Genomic DNA, 23,933 nt, shown 5'->3' with positions numbered 1-23,933 from the left:
GTTTTGTACTTGTCCAAATTTCTATTATCCCATGTTTCCTCTAGTAGCCAATCTTATAATATTTGCACAATTCATGTCAGAACCTTTAAGTTGATCAGTTCTGATTTTTTGTAGTATTTCTCTAGTAGTCAATCGTATACATGTTTGTACAATTCATCTCAGAACCTTTAAGTTGATTAGTTCTGATATTTTGTAGCATGGAAAAATCATATAATAAAACCTATTTTTTTGTATTAGTTAGAAATTGATTTACAAATATATTGTATCCTTGTTTTTGTTGCAGAAAATTGTGAAACTTGAGAGCCATGAAGACTATTGTAATCTCCAAGGTAGTAGGACTTCATTTGTTGGTTGATGTATTTGATGTTTAATGTTTGATTGGACTTTTTAGAAATTGTAATTTGTTGGATGTCATATTGGCTTTGTTGCTAATATATGACTTTGTAGTTTATGGATTGATTTGTGGCTGGTTTTAGAATGGTTATTGTGTGTGGTTTGTGATTTAGATTTATAATTTGTGATTTAAGTTTGTGATTGGTTTTGAATAAGTTTGTAATTTAGTGTAAAACATATTTTATTTGTAATTTTTGGCAAGAAAAGTTTGATTCTGCTTCTTTGGCAAATTAACTAACTTCCCTGATTTCGCAAAGGCTTGCACAGTCCGCAAAATGTGATAAAAATCAGACTGCAAAGTTGTAGCATGAATGGGTGTTCGACGGGCCGGGTAGGCCCGACTCGGATCCGGGACCGTCGGATGCGGGTCCGGTAGAAACAATAAGAACCCGTCGGGTATTCGGGCCGAATCCGGAACTAATGCAGTGTAACGGGTCCGGGTCCGGATTTATTAATTTCCGACTCAGACCCGACCCATTGACACCCCTAATTGGTGGGGTGGGTTCTTATAACAACACCTTACCTTGGTTGCTAGTGACTTCCCAGCGTATAAGTACCAAGGTCCCACACCAAAGCCGCTGTCTGCGGGGCAAGCGCTGGAGCAATCGAAGGCGATCCCAGAACCCGCAGTCATCATTGCAGTAGCCGCAACAAAGTTTGCCAACCCCTCGTCAGCTCTTATGGGATTTTTATCAAGTTTGCAATCCCTTCTTTTAGATCCTTTGACTAAATTGCCGCTAGTTTGGTCAATCTCGTGTTTTTCGGCGCACAGCCACTTGGGTTAGGAATCTTAGGATGTCATGTGTGCATTTGCGATTATTTCATATCTGCATTTGAATCCCAACTGCACTCCTGTTTTTTATGGGGGTCTGTGGTGTACTAAGAGAAGTTAGATGGGTAGCATTTGCTTTACCTGGCAACCCTCCCTCAAAGAAGTGTCGTCTCATCCAAACAGGCATTGGAGTCCTTATACTAGTTGGGTAAAAAACAATGATGCCTCCGGTTATAACCCTTTTTTTTAATAAATAAAAAAAGTACTCGAATTTAAAAGACGCCTCTATTTGCTTCAAATGCATTACAGTTACAACACAAGAAATGGGCTCTCCTTCGATTGTGTGTCCATTCGTACTGAGACAATGAAGGAGTATCGTCGTGGCTCCGTCTTTTTCCGGTTTGCGCGACTCCGAGTGAGCAACAAATGCTCAAAATAGCTGTCCATAGCCCATTGGACCACAAAAATAGCTCGAAAGCACACGGGATCCTCAGTACCACTTTTCCAGTGGCAATTCAGTGTCACTTCTATATTTATGCTAAGTGCCCTATTTATTTAATTTGTCATATATTGTTTATTTAATTTTTTTCTACCATCACGTGATTAGTGGGATTGACACTGAATTTGGCACCGAGTAGTGGCACAGAGGATCCTAACTGGCCCGAAGCTACCACTCCCCAAGGAGACAAACCTCTCTTGAGTGTTGCTTTGGATTACATTTTTTAATTGGAAGTGTTTTTTTTTGGTTTAAAAAAATTACATGTACAATTCTGTATCTAAGATAGAAAGAACAAAAAAAAAATTGGACTGCGTGTCATGGGAATATTCTAATAATTATTTTTTTCCAAAAAAAAAAAAAATCAGGCCAATCGCCACTTTTATTTTACTATGATGGTAGAATACCAAAACTTCAAATAGGCCGTGGCTTCAACATAATACCATAATGGGAATCGAGCAATAGGGTGGTAGTCCTCTCACTGATTTTTTTTCTTTTGCAATATATATTTGGGGGACCGCGGCCTATTCGACAGTTGTTTTCTTCTTTTTGTAACTTTTCGTTCCTCACGTTCACATTCTAGCTTCTGAGTCCTATTCCTATATCTCGTCTCCTTCACCAAATTTGAAATTTTGAATCCTGTCCATCTCGGTGTTTTTTGTCGAAATACATAAACAGAAAAAAAGACACAAAAAAGTTCGGTAGCAAACTCGCCTGCGTTAGGTTTATTTTTCGTCTTTTTATACTTGCCTACTGAAGAGGTTATTTATGACCAGGTGAGTTACTTCGGATATCTGGAGCAATCACTGAGCAAGATTGGTAGCCAAGGGAAGATCACCTGCTTGGATGGATAGAGACGGGGCTATTTCCCCTAGTTCTTATTCGAAAATTAAGTTAGTTCGGGAGTAAAAAATAGTACAAGGATGATGGGAAATAATTTAGATTTTTTACCAGTATCATCCCCCCTTTCATCAGTGGGAGATTCCCCTATTTATAGGGGACAATTAGGAGGGAAAGACCATGCGATCCAGGTCCCTAAACATTTGATAAAGACAGCATATCATCTTGATTAGATCACTCTGGGCAATAGGCAGTGTGTCAGAGCACTGATCAGTGTCAGAGGTCACATCCACTGTTTTTCAGTTGTCAAATCCTGAGACACGACCCCAGTAGTCACCTCATCACTTCGCTTTTGAGGTGACAGCGAATATCACGTTCACTTCGGTCTTCCAAGGTCACTAGGTAGCCGAGGTGAACGTTGCGGTTAAACCTAAGACCAGAGTGTGACGGTGGCCTCCTTACCTCCGGGCCGAGGTAAAAGCATTTCGGTGCTTGAAATCCCGATTAGTGGCTCATCCTTGTGAAATCTCCACCACGTGATGCCTCAGGAAGCCGGAGAGAATAAGAGGCACCACGATGCACTGGTGCTCGGAGTATGACATTAATGTCAATGATCGGTGCAACAACCCTCTCGTGGCCCATAAGTTAATGGTGCAGTCCGTCCTTCCGAGGGACTATACGTATACAAGAAAGTTGACCCCGCAGGAGTTGATGTAAAGTGTCTCCGTGGCGTGGGCCTCTACCACGACCTTCTTCTCGGAGACGTCTCAACGCTACTACACCTAGCTCTACAAGAACCAGCAGCCTTCGGTTGGGACCCAGAACAAAATCTCTCTTCTGGAGAAGAAGTTAAAGGTAGCCGAGAAAGATCGCAACAAAGCCAGAGCCGACCTGGAGCAGTCCGAAGCCATTGCCAACTCTTTGAGGACGGGTTTGGATGAGGAGAAGAATCAGCGATCTCAGGAGGAACAATCATCTCGGGAGGCTATTGAGAGGGCTGGGACTTCGGCACTAGAAGCCTTCCGCAAGTCCAAGGCCTTTATCCGCGACTTCGGCGAGCTGACTTTGCCGAGTTATATGTTTGGGTATGCCTCGGCCATTAACGAAGTCACGCATCTCCTCCCACCTGAAGAGTTGGATTCTTTTAAGGAAAAGGCCAACTATAACAAGGATGTTAAAGAATTGTGTGATCACATAGCCAAGGGCATCCAAGCCTAGAAGGAGTTGGCTGAGGTCCGAAAAGAGTTCAATTGCTGGCTTTTGAAATTTGAGCTCTCGGCTGAAAAAGGTGCCGAGGCGGAGAGTGCCACTGAAGTTGAAGGGGGCGGCAATACGAGGGGAACCGAGACAGGAAGCGCTTAGAAGCGTCTCTGACTTCGGCTTTCCATACTTGTAATCTTTCAAGATTCCTACCTTAATACAAATCAACTTGTTCTTGTCTCTATTATCCCATACTTTTTTTGTTTTCTACTTTGTTCTTTGTTCCTCTCTTACTTGTCCCCTTTTTTTTTCGACCAATCAACTGAAAGAATAATACGACTAGAAAAACTAAAATATAAGGTAATGTATTTTTCATGAATAATACAATCGAAGATTTTCAGCATGCCAAGTCCATAGCACTAAAGTACCATCTCGATAAGTTAATTTACAATAACCACACTGACTAGACTCAACGACACGGTAAGGTCCCTCCCATCTAGGGGTTAATTTGTCTTAGAGCTCCGTTCGGCTAATTGAATTCTTCCGGAGAACAAGGTCTTCTGGATTGAACTGGAGGTGTCTAACTCGCGCATTATAGTAGTTAGTCAGGATGCTCTTGTACAACGCCACTTTAACTGTCGCGGTGTCTCATTTTTTCTCGGCAAAGTCGAGGTCCAGTCGTCGTTCTTTTTCATTAACCTCAGCGGCAAAGGCTACTATTCGTGGGCTCCAGATGGTGAATTCGACAGGAACTACCGCTTCAGACTCATAGGTTAGAGAAAACGGGATTTTCTGTGTAGCGGATCCCAAACCACAAGATACTGGGGAGTTCATCTGCCCAAAATGACCCAATTCGGTGCAGCCTGGTTTTCAAGCCATGGAGAATTGTGCGATTGAAATTCTCAACTTGTCCATTAGTTTGGAAATGTCCCACCGAGGTGAAATGTTATCTGATTCCGAGATTTTCTCACCATCTCCTGAAAGGATTATTAGCAAATTACCTTCCATTATTCGAGATGATGATTCGGGACAGACCACATTTTTCCAGAAGAACTTCTGGACAGCAAAGTCGGTTATGCTCCTTAAGGATTCGATTTCAACTCATTTTGTGAAATAATCAACTGTCACTATTAAATAAGCACGATTGTCGGTGGCTCTAGGAAATGGACTGATTATATCTGTTTTTCATTGATCGAATGGCCAAGGTGAAATGATAGGTATCATCAGGTTGGTCGGTTGATGGTGTTCAGGTGTGGTGCTGATATGAAGGACAGTCGAGAACTAGGAGTTGGGCATCTCGCTGAATGGTAGGTCAGAAGTACCCCAGTAAGAGAGCCTTTTTGACCAACATACGATAGCCGACGTGAGCATCACAAAGCCCTTCATGTATGTTTTGAAGAATTCTTTCCCCATTTTTCGCCATGATGCACCGTAACCAAGGTTCGAGGTAAGATCTTTTGTACAAGAGGTTGTCTCAGAAACAGTATCGGACTGCTTTTCGTTGAAGTTTTTTGGTTTCGACTTGATCCTCTGAAAGCTCTCCCTGGCCAGAAAACGAACCAATGGACTCATCCAAATGTCCCCAAAATAAACGAGACACACGATTTCTCCTAAGTAGCCTGGCTCGGCTAAAATTTCGACGAAAACAGTCTTGTTTAGGTCGGAGAAGAGGTAGAAGCGAGTCAGGAAAGCGCGTCGGCTCGCTTGTTCTGTGATCGAGATATCCTTTGGATTTCGAAGGACTTGAAGTGGGCAGTCAATTGATGGACTTTGGAAAGGTAACATTGCATAATTTTTTTCCGGGTCTCATACTCACCAAGTATCTAATACATAACGAGTTGGGAGTCACTATTGACCAAAATATGCCGAGCACCGAGCTTGTGAGCTAGTTGTAAATAGGTGATGACTACTACTTCATATTCGGTCTCGTTATTAGACGCGGTGAAATCAAACTGAAATGCGTATGAACATAACTCCCCTTGCGGGTCCTCCAGGAGCAAGTATGCTCCTCTGCCCTCACTATTAGACGAGTCGTCTACATATAAAATCTATCGCTGAGACTTGGCCGAGTTCGAAGTGGGCTCCTCGTCCTTGTTAAAAGTGAGCTCGAATAGGAAATCAGTTAGAGTCTGAGCTTTAATAGCCGTCCGAGACTCGTAGGATAGGTCGTACTCTCCTAATTCAATAGCCCATTTAGTGAAACGCCCAGAAGCTTCATGGCGCAATAAGATTTGCCTGAAGAGCTGATCCGTTCTTAAACAGATGTGATGAGTCAAAAAATAAAGTTTCAACTTGCGAGCTGCATGGATTAGGGCAAGCACAAGTTTCTCTGTTTGGGTGTATCTGATCTCGGGCCCCCAGAGGACCCGGCTGACATAATAAACGGGCATCTGAATACCTTCCTCCCAGATCAGCATGACGCTCACTGCCTCATCAGCAGCAGACAAATATAGTTTTAACTTTTTTCCAAGCCGAGGTGAGGTAAGTGTTGGAAGGCGGTGCAAATATTTCTTCATTTGGTTGAAGGCCTGTTGGCACTCTTCTGTCCAGTAGAACTTGTCAGTCGTCTTCAACACTTTGAAGAATAGCAGTACCTTAGAGACGGATTGTGATAAGAACCGGTTCAGAGCCACTAATCGCCCTGTTAACCTTTGCACATCTCGGGTACATCGAGGCGATGACATTTCTTGAATTGTCCTCACCTTATTCGGATTTGCTTCTATACTCTTTCGTGATATCAGATATCCCAAAAAATTTTTCGAGGTGACCCCGAACACGTATTTCTTGGGGTTCAGCATCATCCGAATATCACGGAGGATTCTAAGAACCTCTTTCAAGTCGGATAAGAAGGCCGAGGTCTCCTGGTTCTTCAGGAGGATATCGTCCACGTATGTTTTGACATTTTGGCCTATTTGAGACTTAAAGATTCGGTTGACCAATCCCTGATATGAGGCTCTAGCGTTCTTCAGCCCAAAGGGCATTATAGCGTAGCAATATACACCCTGATTTATGAAAAATGTCATCTTCTCCTGGTTCTCCTCGCTCATCCTTATTTGATGATAACCTTTGAAGGCATCAAGAAAACAGAGGATTTCGTATCCCATTACTGGGTCCACCAAGACGTCAACTCTAGGTAATTGGTAGCAATTTTTGGGACAGACCTTGTTCAGATCGGTGAAATCTATATACGATCTCGATGCCCCCTTGTCTTTTTTAATCATGATGGGATTGGACAAACAGGTTGGATATTACACCTCTTTCATCATCTTTGTCTGCAAAAGTTTCTTCACTTTTTCGTCAATGGCTTCACTATGTTCCTGGTCGAAGTGCCTTTTCTTTTGTTTAATTGGACGTGCCTGAGGGTCAACGTTCAGCTCGTGCATCATGAGATGGTGCGGCACTCCCGTAACTTTTTCAGCAGTCTAAGCGAAGATGTCCCGATATTCTCTAAGGAGATCCACCATCTGGCCTTTAAGAGACTCGGACAAGTGGATGCCGACACGAATTGTCTGATCAAATTTTGCGGGATACAAGGAAATATCTTTCACCTCATCTCCGATTTCCAGCCTTGTTGGCTTCCCGGTCTGCTGAAGGTCGAGACAATCAATCGAAAGAATGTTTGACCTCTTCTCTGCCCTTGACTCAGAAGTTGAAGTAGACACGACTGCAAGGTGACAATGTAACACTCCCGCACCGCGCAAACATCACTACTCACTTCGACGACGCCTACCAGGTTGGAAATTTAAAGCTCAATGGTACGTGAAATATACCGCACGTAGAGCATTGAGCGTAGGTCGGCCCATAAATAGATTATAAGGAGAGTCAGTCTTAACTACGACAAAATTGACGGGGATGGTATGATAACGGGGGTGACGGCCTACAGTCACCATTAGTGTGACCATCCATTCAGGGTGTATCACGTGTCCCCCGAACCCTACAAAGGGGTTTCTGATGGGAGTCAGCTGCTCTTTGGTCAATATCAGCCTTTCAAAAGTTCGAAAATACATGACGTCAATCGAGTTTCTCAGGTCAACATATACTTTATTAACAATGTAATTATTGGTGAGCATCTTGATTATGAAAGTCTCATGACTATTGGAAGCAGCAGGGACGGGATCACTAGGTCCGTAGGTGATCACCTCAGTTAGGCGAGAGCTCGGCTCGGCCTAATCAGAGTTAGCTTGCCTGTAGGTCATTTTCCGGGAGTTTTGGTTGTCTCCTCCCGTCAGACCTCCAGCTATGGTGTTAATGATCTCGACAATGTTTGACCCATAACCCGATCCATGACCTGGGGACCCGTCTCGGGAGGCTTTGTCTCCTTAAGGCCCTCAGGGGGTCGACAACTATCTTTCTATCCCTACCGATCATCCCGCCGTTGCTCACCCTGGCTTTCATGATGGGAATAACTTCGGTTGTAATTGTCATCTCGACGGATAAACGGCTTCAAGTGACCTTACTTAATGAGGTGTTCTATCTCCCTCTTAAGATCATTGCAATCCTCAGTTTTGTGCTCCACATCTCGGTGGTATAAGCAGTAAAAATTAGAGTTTCTTTTATCCCTTTTTCCGTACATCTTTGGAAGAGCACGTCTGAGGTTATTCTGCTCCATCACGGAAAGTACACGTGATCGGCTAGCATTCAAAGGAGTTAGTTCAGAATCCGGGATAGATGACTTTCCCTTGGCTATCCTGTCGAAAACGCTTCGACGATCTTTGTTATGACTTTGGAGACCACCGTTGGTGCCAGCATCATTTCGACTTGATTTCTTTTTCTTTCGGGAATCGGGTCCTAAGCGAGCCACTTGGGTCTCTCTCTTCATGCGATTCAAATCTTCAGCCTGTATGCCTTTTTCGACCTTCCATCAGAGTTTTTGAAGTGTACGGGGATATTTCTTGTGTACCCCGATATTGAACACTTCAACGATGAGCCCATTGGTGCAAGTGGCTATGGTGACCTACTTATTGGGATCAGGTATCTGTACATTTTCATCTTGAAACCTTTGTACATAGGAACGGAGGGACTTCATTGGATTCTACTATATATTTAGCAGATAAGCTGAGATCTTAGTCGCTGGCCAGGAAGAGATGAACCGGTGGAGGAATTTATCCACCAACTCTCCCAGGGAGGATATGCTCTTAGATTCTAAACCCCATAACCATTTTTGAGCAATCTTCTATAAGAATATCGGAAAGACCCGACAAATAATCGGATCGCGTATACAGTATAGCGGGAAGGCTGAGATAAAAGCATGAAGGTGATCCTCAGGATCACCTCGGCCATCATAAGACGGTATGGTTGGAAGTTTAAAGTTTAGGGGGAGTCTTTCCTCATTGATGTCATCCGTGAAAGATGGAGCCCTCATATAGTCTATCTACAACCTTCCCGGATGCCGAGGTTCTTTCTCGGCTCGCTTCCCCAGCAAACAAAATGAAAAAGCCTTGGTAATAGAGGCAATCCTAGAAGTAGCTTTGGATGAAACTCGCTTCAGGGTGCTTCTAATAGAATGTCTCCTATTAGATTTTTCATCGGATGGGATCTCAAGAGATCCATCTGATTTTCTTTTTGAGAATTCGGTCTTTTGTTTGCCTTGTCCCTTAAAGTACCTTTCCAACTCTTCGAAAATATTAGGGTTCTCAGCCACAAACTCAGTCATTCGGGTAATGGCTTCTTCATTCGCGGGTTGAGTTCCTCGAGATCCTTGTCCTTTGAGGACATCCCCTTGTTGAGCTACGCCACTTGGTTCAGCTCCAATAATGAGAACCTTCCTACTCTTAGAACGCGTAGATTTCATTCTTTGATGCTTTCAAGTTCTCACAGACGGCGCCAACTAAAGAGGTGATTTATGACCAGGTGAGTTGCTTCGGATATCTGGAGCAATCATTGAGCCGGATTGGTAGCCAAGGAAAGATCACCTGCTTGGATGGATAGAGACGGGGCTATTTCCCCCAGTTCTCCTCTGAAAATTAAGTTAGTTTGGGAGTAGAAAATAGTACAAGGATGATTGGAAATAATTTAGGCTTTTTACCAGCATCATCCCTCCCTTTGATCAGTGGGAGTTCCCCTATTTATAGAGGACAATTTGAAGGGAATGACCGTGCGGTCTAGGTCCCTAAACATTTGATTAAGACAGCATATCCTCTTGATTAGATCACTCCGGGCAGTAGGCAGTGTGTTAGAGCAGTGACCAATGTCAGAGGTCACATCTACTGCTTTTTAGTTGTCAAATCCTGAGACACAACCCCGGTCGTCACTTCATCGCTTCGCTTTTGAGATGGCAGCGAATATCACGTTCACTTCGGTCTTCCAAGGTCACTAGGTAGTCGAGGTGAACGTTGCGGTTAAAGCTAAGACCAGACTGGAATGTCATTTCGAATAAGACTAAGCCGGGATGACCATCCTCACCTATCTTAGCTCATAAAAGTAGTATTAAATTTCTGTCCTATGTATAATGTAATATGAAAGAAGTTTGCATATGAACTCATCGATCATTCGGCCAAAAAGAGAGAGAGAGAGCAGAAAGAGAAATCATCCATCATACTATCTTTCTTTTTTTTTTTTGATAAACATCAATCATATTTCATTTCTTATAAGATTGATAGGAATTTACAATAGCAAGAGTAATTTAAACATATCACAATCCAAACTAATCAATATATGGATAAATGGAAACAAATCACAATCCAAACTCAGACATGGCAGCATTTCAAGTTAAAACGGAGCCCCAACTTTCATATTATTATTATGAATAATATTAGAAACCTCCATTGAGCTTTCTCTTAATATCACATGGTATCTCTAAGATTTTAAAAATATCACTCACCTCTCGCAACTTTTGTTATTTGTGTAACAAATTTTTTAAAAATCATAAACTACCCTTTTCACTTGCTAAATAAAAATATTTCTAAATCATTTTGTTCACTTCAAGAAAACCATTATCTCATAAACAATTTCTTGTAGTATAGTGTTACCACATCATAATGCTATAACTCATAAAAATATAAATTTGAAAAATAAAAAAAAAAATATGAAAAGAAATACATTTGCTTCAATTTAACTTTATATGCATAAAATCAATTTCTTATGAATTTATATTTTTTTTCAACATCTTCTCAACCCCTGCTCGAATCATTAAATTGCACCAATCATTATAAAAATCAACTCAAAATAAACAAATAAATCATACTCCACTTTTATCACAATCACAAAAAATAAAAAAATAAATAAAATTCAATTTATTATAACTTATAAATAACCTATTGCATAATCATCAAAAAATGAGTAAGAGAGAATGAGAAAGAAAAAGAGAAAAAATAAGTAAGTAAATTTCGTTTCTTTTTTTATTTTTATTTTTGATCTTTATTTATTTGATATGTTGTGAATTATGTGTCAAATAAAGGTTGATCTAATCTTTTTATAATGACTAGAAGCGGTAAGTGATATTTCTACAATTTCGAAGGTGCCAAATGACGTTAAGAAAAACCTGAAGGAAGGTTTTTGATACTATCCCTTATTTTTATTAGCATCTCATGTACCTTATGAAAGAGGAATGGGAGCTGGAGACAGATCAATCGCTGTGGCCCTCATCGGAAATAAATTAAATAGGATTGATCCTTGTTTGGAATAAAATAATGAAAACAGTGGGGACTTGGTACGGTGGTCAAGCTTTGTCAGAGTCAGAAAACGATCCGTATTGGAAATTATAGGGGAGAGAGGGAAGAACGAAGAATTGAGAGACAGAGAGAGACGTTGGAAGCTGAGTGCCTTTATTGTGATCAGTAGAGATTTCTCTACACCGTTGCGGTGCGAATGTTGGAAGCATGGGAGCAAAGCAAAGGCCGAGTAAGGCGGCAAAACACATATTCTATTGTCCCCCCCGCCCCCACCCCCCCCCCCCCCCGGCCCCAATCCAAGTAAAAATAATTAAAATTAAATTCCAAGAGATACCACTTCCAGTCTGCCACTGCTCAACTACTAACTCACAATTTCATAAAGCCCCCCGCCCATGCCCCGTGCCTTCCTCACACATTAATGACTTGGGCCTCATTTGGACTGTAGTCTTTCAAAGATTTTTTTTGCTTTAGACAAAAAAAAAAGATTTTTTTTATAGTTTTTGTAAATATATTTTTTTGATTGTTTCTTTATTTTACATATATCAAAATACTATGATACAACTTTTGATAATATTTTTTTTGAAAAAAAAAAGCAATTCAGACGGAGCCTTTTATTTTTGCATTAGACACCCGCAACTTATTACTCATCTCCCACTGCCCAAAAGGAACGACCAAACGCACAAACAAGAAACAAGTAACTGAGGGTACCCCCCACCTTATCCCTAACGGGCTTCAATTTCATTTCTTTTATTTTTTTTTTGTTTTTTATTTTCCCTTTACGAACGCACAAGGAAGACTGGTGTTTAGACTTTTGAGAACAGATTGTGAGAGGAAGAGAGTGGTTGGCCCATTCTCTGTTTTTTAGCTATATGGGTGTGTAACTTAACCAAATTACTCGCTTCAAAATAAAGAGTTCAATCGAAGGCTTGATTATTATGAAATTACATTACTAGTAGCAAGAGAGTAATGAAATTTGTCAAGTAACCGTAGTTTAGTAAATTCGATTGAGCGGGTTTAAAGTATTATTGAAGAAGACGATATTATAATGTCACTTCGGACTCTCAACTCCCTGTCATAGATCATTTTCAAATTTTGACATGTGTCGCGTGAGAGGTCATGTAAATCAAATTTTATAGCATGAATTTTACTATACGTGTTGAGATTTGAAGAGTCGCGATGCCACACTCAAGATCAATTCATATAACATAAATTATTATACGTGTTAGAATTTGACCCCCAATTCATGTAACATGACTTATCGTACGTGTTAGAATCTGAAGAGTAATAAGACTTGGCAAGGGAATTGTTTGGATTGCATTTTCCGTTATTTTTCATGAAAAAATTACTGTAACAATTTGATGTATGTGAGGAAAAAAGATAATAGAGAAATATGATCACGAAAAACGACGTAATTTCCTGGCAGAAAATGACAATCCAAACAGGGCTACATTTTGGGACCGAAGGGATGCGTGGGTTTCCAGTTTGGGAAAGAGTGGGGGCTCAGTAATACGTATATATGCCCCCCACAAGTATGGTCGGGTCTGCGAGGAGGAATACACATCTAAATCTAATCTATTATATTATATTATCTACAACATGGGAAACGGTGAAACAATATAATATAATATAATATAAGACCAAGTCGTTTGAGCGTTTCAACCCCAAACATGGAAGAAAGTAGTAGTAGTAGCAGCAGTAGCGCTGGTATCATCACAACCGCGTCGCATCGTACCCAATCATTTCCGTCCAACAACGGCGTGATGGATCATCATCACCGTCCATTGCTATCATCGGCCAACGGTGCTGATGATGATGATGAAGATGATGGTGGTGGCCGTGGTAGCGGTCGCTCTCAAAACGACAGCGGACCTAACGAGGTGGAGCGCTCCCCAGCACCAACACCAACACCAAAGCCTCCCAATTACAGCTGCCGTCATTCTTCTAGTACCGGCCCTAGCCGCACCAGCAGCAGCAGCGCTACTACTACTAGTACTAGTACTGGTATTGTCTTCCCTGACCGTGTTGTTGTTGTTACCAACAATGGGAGTGCAACTGCTGGCCTAGCCGCTGCTGCAGCAGCAACAACTTTGCAGCCTTTTGACTTTCCTTGTTCTATTACCAACACCGCCTCCAAATCCCCAGGTATATGCACCACTATTGTTATTATTATTATTATTACTCTGCTGCCTCCTACAAGTCAATCATCCCTAACTGATTCACCGCCCTTAGTTTGTTTATATGCTGCTATTACCAACATGTACTGCTGCACCACTACTCGTTTAATTTCATTTAATTTTCTAGTCTGAAAAACTTGCCAAGAAAATGGACCAGAAAGAATACAACTTGATTTTTTTGTACTGCTGCTGATTAAGGAGGAGGAGGGCTTGGAATGGCGGCAGCTTCAGCAGCTCTGGGTTTTCCTTTTACAGCGGTTCAATGGAAGGAGCTTGAAAGACAAGCTATGATCTACAAATATATGATAGCATCTGTACCCGTACCTTCCGATCTTCTCTTACCTGCAGATCCAACTGCCGCTCCCTGTCTGTAAATTTTTTTTTTGTTTTTAATTTTTATTTTCTTGTCTCCTTGTTTAATTTTACTAGCTAATTTATATATATATTTAAAAAAAAAAAAAAAAAACTAGGGATATCTTCTTATCTTAAAAGTTAAAACGTGCTTGTTGTTGGGCAGCAGTGCTCCTCGGGGGGAGTCATGGAGGTGGTGGTTCAATATACAACTTGAGATATGGGAATAGAGATCTAGAGCCAGGGAGGTGCAAAAGAACGGATGGCAAGAAATGGAGATGCTCTAGAGATGTGGCTCCTCATCAGAAGTACTGCGAGCGCCACATGCACAGAGGCCGTCCCCGTTCAAGAAAGCCTGTGGAACAACTTCAGTCTTCGTCCGTATCTCCCGACGACAATCCCAACAACAACATTAGCAAGAAGTCCCGCCTTCACCACACCTCCCTTCACCCTAACCCCACTGTTGCTCAACCAGACAACCATTCCTCTCCACAGTTTCAAGGAACCGGCACCATCCAGCAGCTCAAGGACCCTCAACTTCTTGATGCATCAATTGCTTTCAATAGTATCTTTGCATCTTCTTGCAATTACAAGGAATCCAACAGGTTCATTCACTCGTTTAAGTTGTGTCTCTGGCTTTCCTGTTACCTCGTCTAAGTTTCTTGGGTTCTACTTATAGGCTTTTGTCCGCTCATATCCATTGTAATTCGCAGGGTTTTCGGCTGGGCCGTGGATGGGGAAGTTATGGCAGCAAATCGGGTTGAGCAAGAGTCGCTGCATTTGATGGACACCAGAAGAAGAGAGGGATTGGCTCCTATCCGGGGCTATATCTACGGCACTAACGCCTCCACTCTGCAACAGGGCTATGGCGAGGAGGGGCCATTGAACTTGTTTTCTTATGCTACTGAAATTGCCTACCCGGGGGGTATCCACAGCCGGAACGATGAGTACTACCATGCGTTCCTGAACTCTGATTTAATTGCATCGAAGCAGCCTCAGATAGACCAGCACTGTCCTCCTAGGGGCTTTATTGATGCGTGGTCAAATGGGGATTTAAAGACAATTGACGAGTCCTCGGTGCCATCTTCAAGAGGGAATGGCCTGTCCCCTTCTTCTCTCCCGCTTTCGATGGCTATGGCGGCAGGAAATGCACTTGATGAAGGGACGGGACTGGCCGAAGATTCTCATCCCCGTATGCCCACGCCCAAAGATAGCCCTGTTTCTTGGCTGCCTCTCATTCCAGGTGGGCCACTGGCTGAGGTTTTGCAGCCTAACTCCGTCGCTTGTGGATCAAATCCGGCATCTCCATACGCTAGTAACGGCGACTCAGTCAGCCCTCCGGCAACCACGGTTTCATCACCCACTGGCATTTTCCAAAGAGCGTTGTTTTCTCATTCTGATGGCAGCGTCTGCAACAGCCCAGCTCTAGCGGCTTCGGCTGCTCCACCAGAGGTCGTCGCTTTCCAGTGGCTTAATTGAGAGTTTAAGGGGCTGCAAAGATGGTCAAGCATTTTAATTTCTTGACAGTCTATAACTTTGATTCCTTAGTTGTGGTTGCTTTCGGTTTCTCAGACGAGTTTTTTAGGCTTAAAGATTTTTTTTTTTTTTTTTTTGGAAAGATACATTTCTTGATGCTTCCTTTGTCGTCTTAGTGTGCACCCTCCGGAATTCTCTTAATTTCCGTGGTGTAAAGGTAGTTAATAGCGTTTTGCTTCAATTTTCGGGCTATACAATCAAGCTATTAACGAACCTTTTCTTTTCTTTTGGTTTCTAAAAAGGCTCCCAGACACAGATGCTATAATAGAAAAAAAAAAAAAAAAAAAAGAAGAAGGAACAAGCGACTGGTGTTTCCAAAAGCTATTACAATTGAGTGTTGATGATGTTGTATGGTGCTTGATGTTTGTAATATTTGATATTCTCGTAGCTCTTTAACCCTTGTGGGACGAGAGAGTGTTTTCTTTTTTTAAAAAAAAAAAAAAAAATTGGTGAGAAAAGAGCCAATTGGATGCTAAGAAGATTGACACGACACGTCTGGTGCAGTCATATTGGGGAAGCAATCCCAGTTGAATCTTCTTGGAAAGCATGAATGGATGAGTCTGAACATGTTCTAAAACAGCCAGGCTACGTAAGATATTTCCCCTTACTCTGAACTGAACATGGTTCTTCGTTAGCGCATAAACAAATATGTTGTTGCCTTCCCAAAAAAAAAAAACATGCTTGTTGCTGGAATCCAAGAGAACCAACACTAGCCATATGGGGGTTAAAGGTCGGTCAGGGAGTTGAACTCCCGCAGCAGGGTTCGATATCTGAGTGCCACATGGGGGGTTTTTCAGGTGATTTTTTGAGGGATTTGAAAAATACATTGTTTCGGCTAGCGCCCCGGGACCCGTTAAGTTCAGGCTTCAGTTCAGGCCACTGCAAAATAAGATAAGATGCAAACGGGGCACTGACGTGCTATTTGTCTGTCTGCAAAACATCTACCTATCCTTTTGCTTCTGCGTACGGCGTTGGCGTCTGGACCGGTCTGGTTTTGTTTGCCCTCCTTGGAGCATAATGAAAAGTCTTTTATACCCTTCGGTATTACTTGAATTAACTATTTTGCGCTTCCTTATCCCCTTTCTTTTTTATTCTTCCATATTCGAGGGACATGATGATATGATGCTAGTTTCTTCCCTTTGTAAAAATTATTTGGATAATTCTCTCTCTCTCTCTAACTTATATTTATTTTAATATAAATATTAATTTATTATTTGCATTTTAAAGAGATGATTCATCACTTGATCAAATGTTCTTCATGATGTATATGTCCAAAATTGGTCCAGTAGAACAAAGTAGGTGATGAAGGCTTATGGTTTGTCTATCCAACTAGCTAGACAACTTGTGTGATGCTGCTGCTGCTGCTGATAATAGTAAGCGCACAAGCAACTTGTGTGGCATCAAATGCAAAGCATATTTGGGCTCAGAAGGTTGAGTCGCGTCTTTGTGATGCTGCGGACACAAATTAGCGCAATTTTGGTTTTTGCTGTAGGGACATATAATTACCCAAACAAAACCAATCCGATTCTGGTGCTTATGCTTACTACTTCAGTCATTCTTGTTTTTCTTCACTTTCCCACACTTACTACCATCTTTTCTTAGGTATCCCAAAAAAAAAAAAGAAAAAAAAAATCGGGAATGTAGAGTTGACGGGTGAGAAAAAGTCGTATGTACGGAGTGGAGGGGGACCATTTCGTTTCGCGTACTATATACTAGTACATCTTAGCTGTAGGGCTGTCAACTGGTGATGGTTTCTCAAGGACACCGTTAGGTGTGCCGTGAATAATAGAATCGTTCCAGCATCTGTTTATTTTTCTATTCTGATTCTCTGTTTTATGGAAATGATGATGATATTTTCTGGGCAAGACGAAAAAGAGAACTGAAAGTGAAAGATCGTCGTCTACCATACCAAAACTTCTATCGACTGCTACAAGTCTAAATTAATTAAATTCGAACGACACAATTTGCATATTCGTCCATTTGACTATTCTGATTGCGAATCACTTGCCCTGTGGCCGGATTGCATTTCCATTGTACTACTTTTAAGACATTTGAGCGTTGCATGCTACTGCTTTCCACTCCGACTACGAGGTTCCAAGATCACACCTGAATATGGATTGTTTAATTAATTCGCAATTTCTACTTATTAACCTTCTGGCTTGCTATCGAGGAAACTTGGTGGTCAAAAGTTTGAGGAGGATAAACTTCAAACTTTGCTGCAGACTAGTGTGGATGCCTGTACTAAATTCTTCTATGAAACTTCAACCTCTTCAGGATCTGAATTCGAGACATCAGGTTAATCATCATTTGGCTGGTTCATCCCGTGAAGATTAATACTTATTGTGGAATAAGGTTGAGAACAATGCGTCTAACAACTTTGGTTTGTTAGGAATTCAACGAATTCACATGTCACTCTCTAAAGTCTAAAGCTACAATTAACTAGAATCGAGAAGTTTATGAGTGCTAACAGTAACAGGCCTAATACTTACTTTGTGCTCAGTTGTACATGCATCCCCAAACTACTTGCAGAAAATCTTTGACACTCTCAATTCGAAAATCAATGACTCGCGCTTTTGTTGATCAACTAAAGTTGCAGTTGTCTGAACTCTTCTCCCTGCATGTTATTTTGGCGGCTTTGATCAGCTGATCTGAGCTATCTCCTTACTTCCATCAGTTGGAGAGGTCTCTCAGCTCGTCAGTGCATCAAGAACACATCTATGACCTCTGCTGATCCTCAAGAACACAGGTCACAGTGTTGGTACATATGGGGTTCTTCGACGAGTGATGCCATCTGGGAGTAATATCTACATCGCTGTATGGATCTGGAGCTGTGAATAGCAGTCGTTTCTTCGCTGATCCCTTCTTTTCAGTCTGAGGGGTTGAAGGCCTTTGTCTTGGCGTACTTAATGACCGAGCTCGAGCATTTGTTGATGCCGTGGCTGCCATGTACTTTGGTTTATGTGCAGGAACAGAGAAGTTGGAGCAAGTTGGAGTGTGAGCTGCTGGACTGTATCTCTCTTCTCTTTGGCAACGTGGGCTAGCTGACTGCATTTTGAGAGGTTTTATTCTCACTGGGGATTGAGGAACAGGTGGTTGGATGGACAACTCGGACATCCTATGGAGAGGAGATGAAGTTGTGTAAGAGGATGGCCAGTGTCGACAGTCCTGGTAATTGCAAGCTTGTCTTGTTGGGAGATTCTGAGCTGTATAAGTGCAAGGTCGGATGCTGCTGTCCATTTCAACAATGTTAACGGAATCGTTTTCATCACACGAGGCTCTGCTGATTTCCTTGGGCTGCTTTCTTATCCTGTCAAATGACTCGTATAATATGGGGTTCTCTTCATATGCTGCTTTGTCCACTGAAATTTGAGCTTTGCCAGTTTTCCACATCTATTCGTGACAACATTAGAGGTTTCTTTTTTGAAAGTATTGAGAGGTAAGATGCATTGTTTAAGACTTTCAGCTGAAGAATGTCGTACCAAAAGATGAAAAAAAAAAATGTTGAGAAAAAAACAGAAATAGATCAAACCTGTCGAGAGAAGGCCCGAGAAAGATGCATTCCAGGTTTTGAAGCAACCTCTTCTGTTTCCTGCAACAGGTCATGGATGTACATTGGCGGTGGGTATTGACCATCAACTGAACCCCTTGCATCCCTGGACTGCACGCAGAGTTATGGAAGAGCTAATCAATATCTCAAAGCAACAGGAGCATGAGAGGATTTTATTGACATCTCTTAGGAATCACATTAACCTTCTTGGCCGTGGTAAGAGGTCCCCATTTGCTGTTAGCATCACTACGAAAAATATATCCTTCACATGATAGCCTCTTTCGTTGATCACACGCTTGAGCTTGCAAGCGGATAAGAGCTTGCATGCATTGGAGTGTCATCTTTGCTCGTTCGCGGACATTATGGCCTCTTACTAAGGCTTGCAGCTTTACAAGCCCTTTAAGTGCAAGTAGTGCCCGTCTTGCCTAAAAACAGGAATATATTCATCAGCTCTTGCTTTAGTTTCTGAACTACCAAGAACGTGCAAGATGGGAGTAGTAGATTACCAAATACCCTCTGAAGGCTGATTGAATTAAAATAGCTGCGCGCCGCTGTCCATCTGAAATGGAAGGCCTAGTAAGCCTCAAAATTTCTGCAGCGGCCTCTGCCGTCGCAACTGCTGCTTCAGTAGCCACTTTTGTTGCCATAGCCACACCAATTGCACATTGTTGCTGGGCCATCTCTGGTGCAGAAGTCCCTGCCAGATTTGCGCCCGACATATTGGCTGATGCATTTGAGGCCAAGTTCATTTTTTGGGTTTCATCACGCTGTATTGTTGTTTCGCAAGACCAAGGCTTCTGGAAAATCCATCTTCGTTTTCCCCTCTTCTGAGAAGAAACAAGAAAATAAGAAAAGCACTTGATTTTAACTCTGCAATCACCATTTACTTTGACCTCCGTCAAGCTTGTATGAGATCTAATCTAATATTATTGTTTACCTTTTCTTCTTCTTGTTGGTCATGTTCCTGATCCCTTCTTTTGCCGCTCTTCTTCTCATCTTGGTGTCGGTCTTTTGCAGGAGATGTGAAAGCCTTTTTCACCACGTTTAACCAAGAAGTTCCTCCAATCTTCCCCATGCAGAGTTTGTAATTTGAAGAAGTTTACTGGTCCAATGGAGGGAATCTATGGGCTCCGAAGGAAACAAGATCCAGCGAGCGAAAAGAATTGCAGTCCCCGGTATATAGGAACGGAATTTGCATATTGCAACTTTAATAATTGGCCAGCTGCGAAAGCAGAAAATTGTCGACTGCCCGCTGTGGCATGCAAACTGCAAAGCACTCACAGTGTAATGTTACCTACTCGTCAAACACGAAAGAAAGAATGCCTGTTCTCCTCGATACTGCTGAAAGCTGTGAGAGAAACATCACAGCATGAACGAACGCTTTCCTTTGTGGCTCTGAAAAATACAAAAACTGAAAAATTCTGCTGCACGTGCTATGAGATGATGAAGGGCTTGGAAACCAATGCTAGTGCGATTCTTGGGGATTTTCCAAATAAATGACCTGCAACTGCAATGCCTAAATAACTAAAGTTGCACTAGCAGTGCTGGTTGAAGGTTCATGCAAAATCGGGTTGGCTGGGGATCACTTTGAGGGATTGGCCAAGCAGGAGGACAAAAAATATAAACGGATGTATTATTGAATGAGTCCATAGTCGGGATTTGACTTTTTCTATTACTTGTTTATCATTTGCCTAAGGGTGTGCACGAGCTTGAATTCGATATTTTTCCGAGATATTCAAGTTCCAAATAGAATTTGAATGAGTATTTAAGGCGAAATTCGAACTCGACTCGATAAAATTGTGGCTTAATTCCAAAGTTTGATTCAAAATCTCGTTCAAGCCTAAACAAAATTCATGTACTCAATGACGAGTTTCGAATCAAGTTGTTGATCAAATTGGTCGCGAGCTACTCTCTATCAACTTTCATCACCCCTACCCTTGCCAAGTTGCCACACATGTAGAGTTTAAATAGGAGGGAGAAATTATCCTACTTGAAAGTTCCAGGCTTTCCTAAGAGTAAGAAAAAAAAAAGAAAGAAAGAAAGGAAATGAGGCCACTGCATTCTAAATTAGACACTTAACAAGGAAAATAGCATTCCGCCATTCTGCCTGGTTCGGAATTAATGGATATCATTACATATATGCATTGATCCTTGAACCACTGCTATATTCAACGAATGCTTCTCTTCAGTGTATTTTCTCTTCATTTCTTACAATGCACATTTAAATGCATGACAAATGTCTTCATTTATTAAAAAAAGATCTTTTTTGTTTGATTAATCCTAACTTTTATTAATAAATGAAAGGAATAATTTCACAAATCTCCCCTAAAGTTTTTAATAATTGCAGAGAGCTCCCCTAAAGTTTTAAAAATTACATATACCTACCTTACTTTTACTATTTATATAACAATGTAAGTCCAACAAGCTAGATTTTTTTCTCAAAAATCCTAAATTGTCCTTTTCCACAAAACTAAGAAAGAAAAACATAGTATATTCAATCATTTTCTTCCACATTTTACACAAATCAACAAACCCAATTCTTAACAACCATCCAACCATAAGTTTCAAATCTAAATAACTATTTAAAAGATCTCAAATTGCATATACAACATGAATGCTTGCCATGCAAAAAAGCAAAGATACGAACACAAAAAAATACACAAACACAGACACATACCATTGATAGCCACTTTTATACCCCAAAATTAAATCTCAATACTCAAATACCTTTTCAATACAAGCTAATATAACCTAAAACCACCATTACAAATATCTTATGACCTGAAAAATATTAACATCTCAAAAGCAGAGAATAAATTCTACCTGTAATTTATTAAGCTTGAAGGCAGCCAAGTGAAATTGTTTGAAATCTCAAGGGAGGTTTCTGAAATTATCCCTAAATGAAAACACATATCCCCCGTACATTTGGATACATATATTATAAAAAATAGAGAGAGACTCCAGTGCGCTCCTCCAGACATACTTAGTGGATTTAGATGCGTCAAGCGTTGGCTCGAGCGGTACCAAAAGAAAACCGGCTGAAAAGTTTAACAAATGGCTTAGACAAGTTTAAAGCAACGGTTAAGGAATAAAGGGCCTGAAAAAGAAATAATGATAATACGTTTGACTACGACGAAAATAGATTACAAGACAAAGGGGGAAGAGGCCTGGTGTCCCTCGACGTTAATCGTCCGATTATTCGCGAAGGAACGTGATTTCATAAAATTTTTATTACGTGGACAAGGTGACAAAGAAGCTGGACACGGGAGTCCAGAGTCTTCATTCATGTCCATCTAATCAACTCTGAATTCTCAAGTATTCAAGATTCCTCGATATTCTTCTCATTCCCCGCTATAAAATTTGTTTACCTTCCCCTCCCCTTCATCCTCAGCCAAAGTAGAAGAAACAAGGTCCAACTTGATTGCCTGATATTAAAAAAGAGCTCACTATCACTTCCCATTTCTCAGTTTCTTTTGAACTGCGAACTTTTAATGGCTACCAAGATTCTTGCATGTTCTTCTTCTCCCCTGGCACGCCATAACAACCCCGCTCCTGCCGCTAGGTCTTCAAGACTAGCCACTGCTCCTTCGGGTTCTGTGTTCTTTCCATCCCCTGCGCCATTTAGAGTCAAGAGTCCATCCAGACTCTCTCTTGTGAGAGTTCAGGCCAACGGCGACCATAAAGATGCCGCGCTCGACGTGCAACATGTCAGTAGCCAACCCAAAAATCAGGACACCGCCGTCCAAAGAAGGCCTCGCAGGTTGGCGCCCGTTGACATCTCCCCCTTCGGTAAGTAGTACTACTGCTACCGCATGATTCCCTGTTTCACCCTTGGCCTTCTGTAAAAGTTTAAAAGGGGGAAAAGGAAACTAATCTCTCTCTCTCTCTCTCTCTTTCCCTTTCTGGTTTGATTCCCTGCCTTCTGTGGTTAACAACTTAAACAGGTTTTCTCGATCCGCTATCTCCCAAGAGAACCATGCGCCAATTGCTGGACACGATGGATAGATTATTTGACGACGCCGTGACATTCCCCGGAATGGGAATTAACGAGGGGGCGGCAGGGGGGCAGGTTCGCTCCCCCTGGGACATTCACGAAGATGAACGTGAAATAAAGATGCGCTTTGACATGCCTGGACTCTCCAAGGAAGACGTCAAAGTCTCCGTGGAGGATGATGATATCCTCGTTATCAGAGGCGAGCGCAGCAAGGAAGACCGAAAAGACGATGATGCATGGACTCGCCGGAGTTACAGTTCATATGACACTCGGCTCCGACTCCCACAAGAGTCTGAGCCCGACAAAGTTAAAGCAGAACTCAAGGATGGAGTTCTTTACATTTCCATTCCTAAGAGACAGGTGGAGAGAAAGGTCGTTGACGTAGAGATCAAATGAAAAGCTTCAGGTGTCGTGTTTATTGTACGTGGTTGCCAATCATGTGCTATTACTAGTGATATACTACTGGAAAGGTGTAATAGTCAGCGGAGGTGGTTCAAGTTTTGGATATCTGCGTGTAACTACTACCATGGCATGCACACTGCTGTACTTTTTAGCATGTACAAAAAGTAAAAAGTATGCAGGTTTGTTATCTACAATATCGCCCCGATAACTTGCTCCTCCTCCGCTTGATCCAAGTCCTTCCTGGATAACGAAGACATCAAGAACTGTCCGATCAACAAAAAGAACACATTCACTATTTGTCCACATAAATCGAGCTAAATTCCTCGACAGGGACTTTTGTGCAGAGAGTAGAAACTCATTCAGGAAACATATTTTGGGCTACCTTAGTTCCAGAGTTTTATCACATAAGCATCCTTATAACGTCAATCATCAGAGTGGATACTTAAAAAGTGTAAATTTTCACAGGAAATTAAGGGGAAAAAGCACCTAGTCCTCCAGAGGAGAGAATACAATCTTTTCTGATGAACTTATCTGATTCAGGAAGCACGGAGAAAAACTGAGGTTGCTGCAACTTGAGTGCAACATTGCTATTATAACCGAACAGAAGGGAATAAATTC

The 23,933-nt window shown here is 41.7% G+C and overlaps 3 protein-coding genes across 7 annotated transcripts; 2 read left to right on the top strand and 1 right to left on the bottom strand.

Annotated features, from left to right (window-relative positions):
• Positions 1 to 12,871: 12,871 nt before the first annotated feature.
• LOC113724831 (uncharacterized) lies at positions 12,872 to 15,585 on the top strand. Of its 4 annotated transcripts, none has more exons than XM_072073202.1 (4): positions 12,872 to 13,453; positions 13,687 to 13,851; positions 14,003 to 14,441; positions 14,550 to 15,585. In XM_072073202.1, the coding sequence occupies exons 1-4, from the start codon at positions 12,979 to 12,981 to the stop codon at positions 15,313 to 15,315; spliced, it is 1,845 nt and encodes a 614-aa protein (XP_071929303.1). In that variant the 5' UTR covers positions 12,872 to 12,978; the 3' UTR covers positions 15,316 to 15,585. The 4 variants fall into 4 exon arrangements, with proteins under 4 accessions (XP_071929303.1, XP_071929304.1, XP_071929301.1 ...); XM_072073203.1 differs by having other exon boundaries at positions 12,873 to 13,453; positions 13,720 to 13,851; XM_072073200.1 differs by having other exon boundaries at positions 12,875 to 13,453; positions 13,684 to 13,851.
• A 2,140-nt stretch (positions 15,586 to 17,725) lies between these two features.
• On the bottom strand, positions 17,726 to 22,091 carry LOC113728250 (protein IQ-DOMAIN 18-like). Of its 2 annotated transcripts, none has more exons than XM_027252808.2 (5): positions 19,857 to 22,091; positions 19,426 to 19,746; positions 19,123 to 19,344; positions 18,902 to 19,030; positions 17,726 to 18,762 (listed from the first exon to the last, which is right to left on the bottom strand). In XM_027252808.2, the coding sequence occupies exons 1-5, from the start codon at positions 19,992 to 19,994 to the stop codon at positions 18,088 to 18,090; spliced, it is 1,485 nt and encodes a 494-aa protein (XP_027108609.2). In that variant the 5' UTR covers positions 19,995 to 22,091; the 3' UTR covers positions 17,726 to 18,087. The 2 variants fall into 2 exon arrangements, with proteins under 2 accessions (XP_027108609.2, XP_071929298.1); XM_072073197.1 differs by having other exon boundaries at positions 19,426 to 19,743.
• Positions 22,092 to 22,264: 173 nt separating this feature from the next.
• On the top strand, positions 22,265 to 23,509 carry LOC113724829 (small heat shock protein, chloroplastic-like). The gene is made up of 2 exons (XM_072073198.1): positions 22,265 to 22,708; positions 22,864 to 23,509. The coding sequence occupies exons 1-2, from the start codon at positions 22,411 to 22,413 to the stop codon at positions 23,307 to 23,309; spliced, it is 744 nt and encodes a 247-aa protein (XP_071929299.1). The 5' UTR covers positions 22,265 to 22,410; the 3' UTR covers positions 23,310 to 23,509.
• Positions 23,510 to 23,933: the final 424 nt, after the last annotated feature.

This window comes from Coffea arabica, chromosome 2c (assembly GCF_036785885.1).
Source record: "Coffea arabica cultivar ET-39 chromosome 2c, Coffea Arabica ET-39 HiFi, whole genome shotgun sequence".
NCBI lineage: Eukaryota > Viridiplantae > Streptophyta > Magnoliopsida > Gentianales > Rubiaceae > Coffea > Coffea arabica.
The sequence above is the reverse complement of the archived record's forward strand: the minus strand, read 5'-3'. Positions and strand labels throughout refer to the sequence as shown.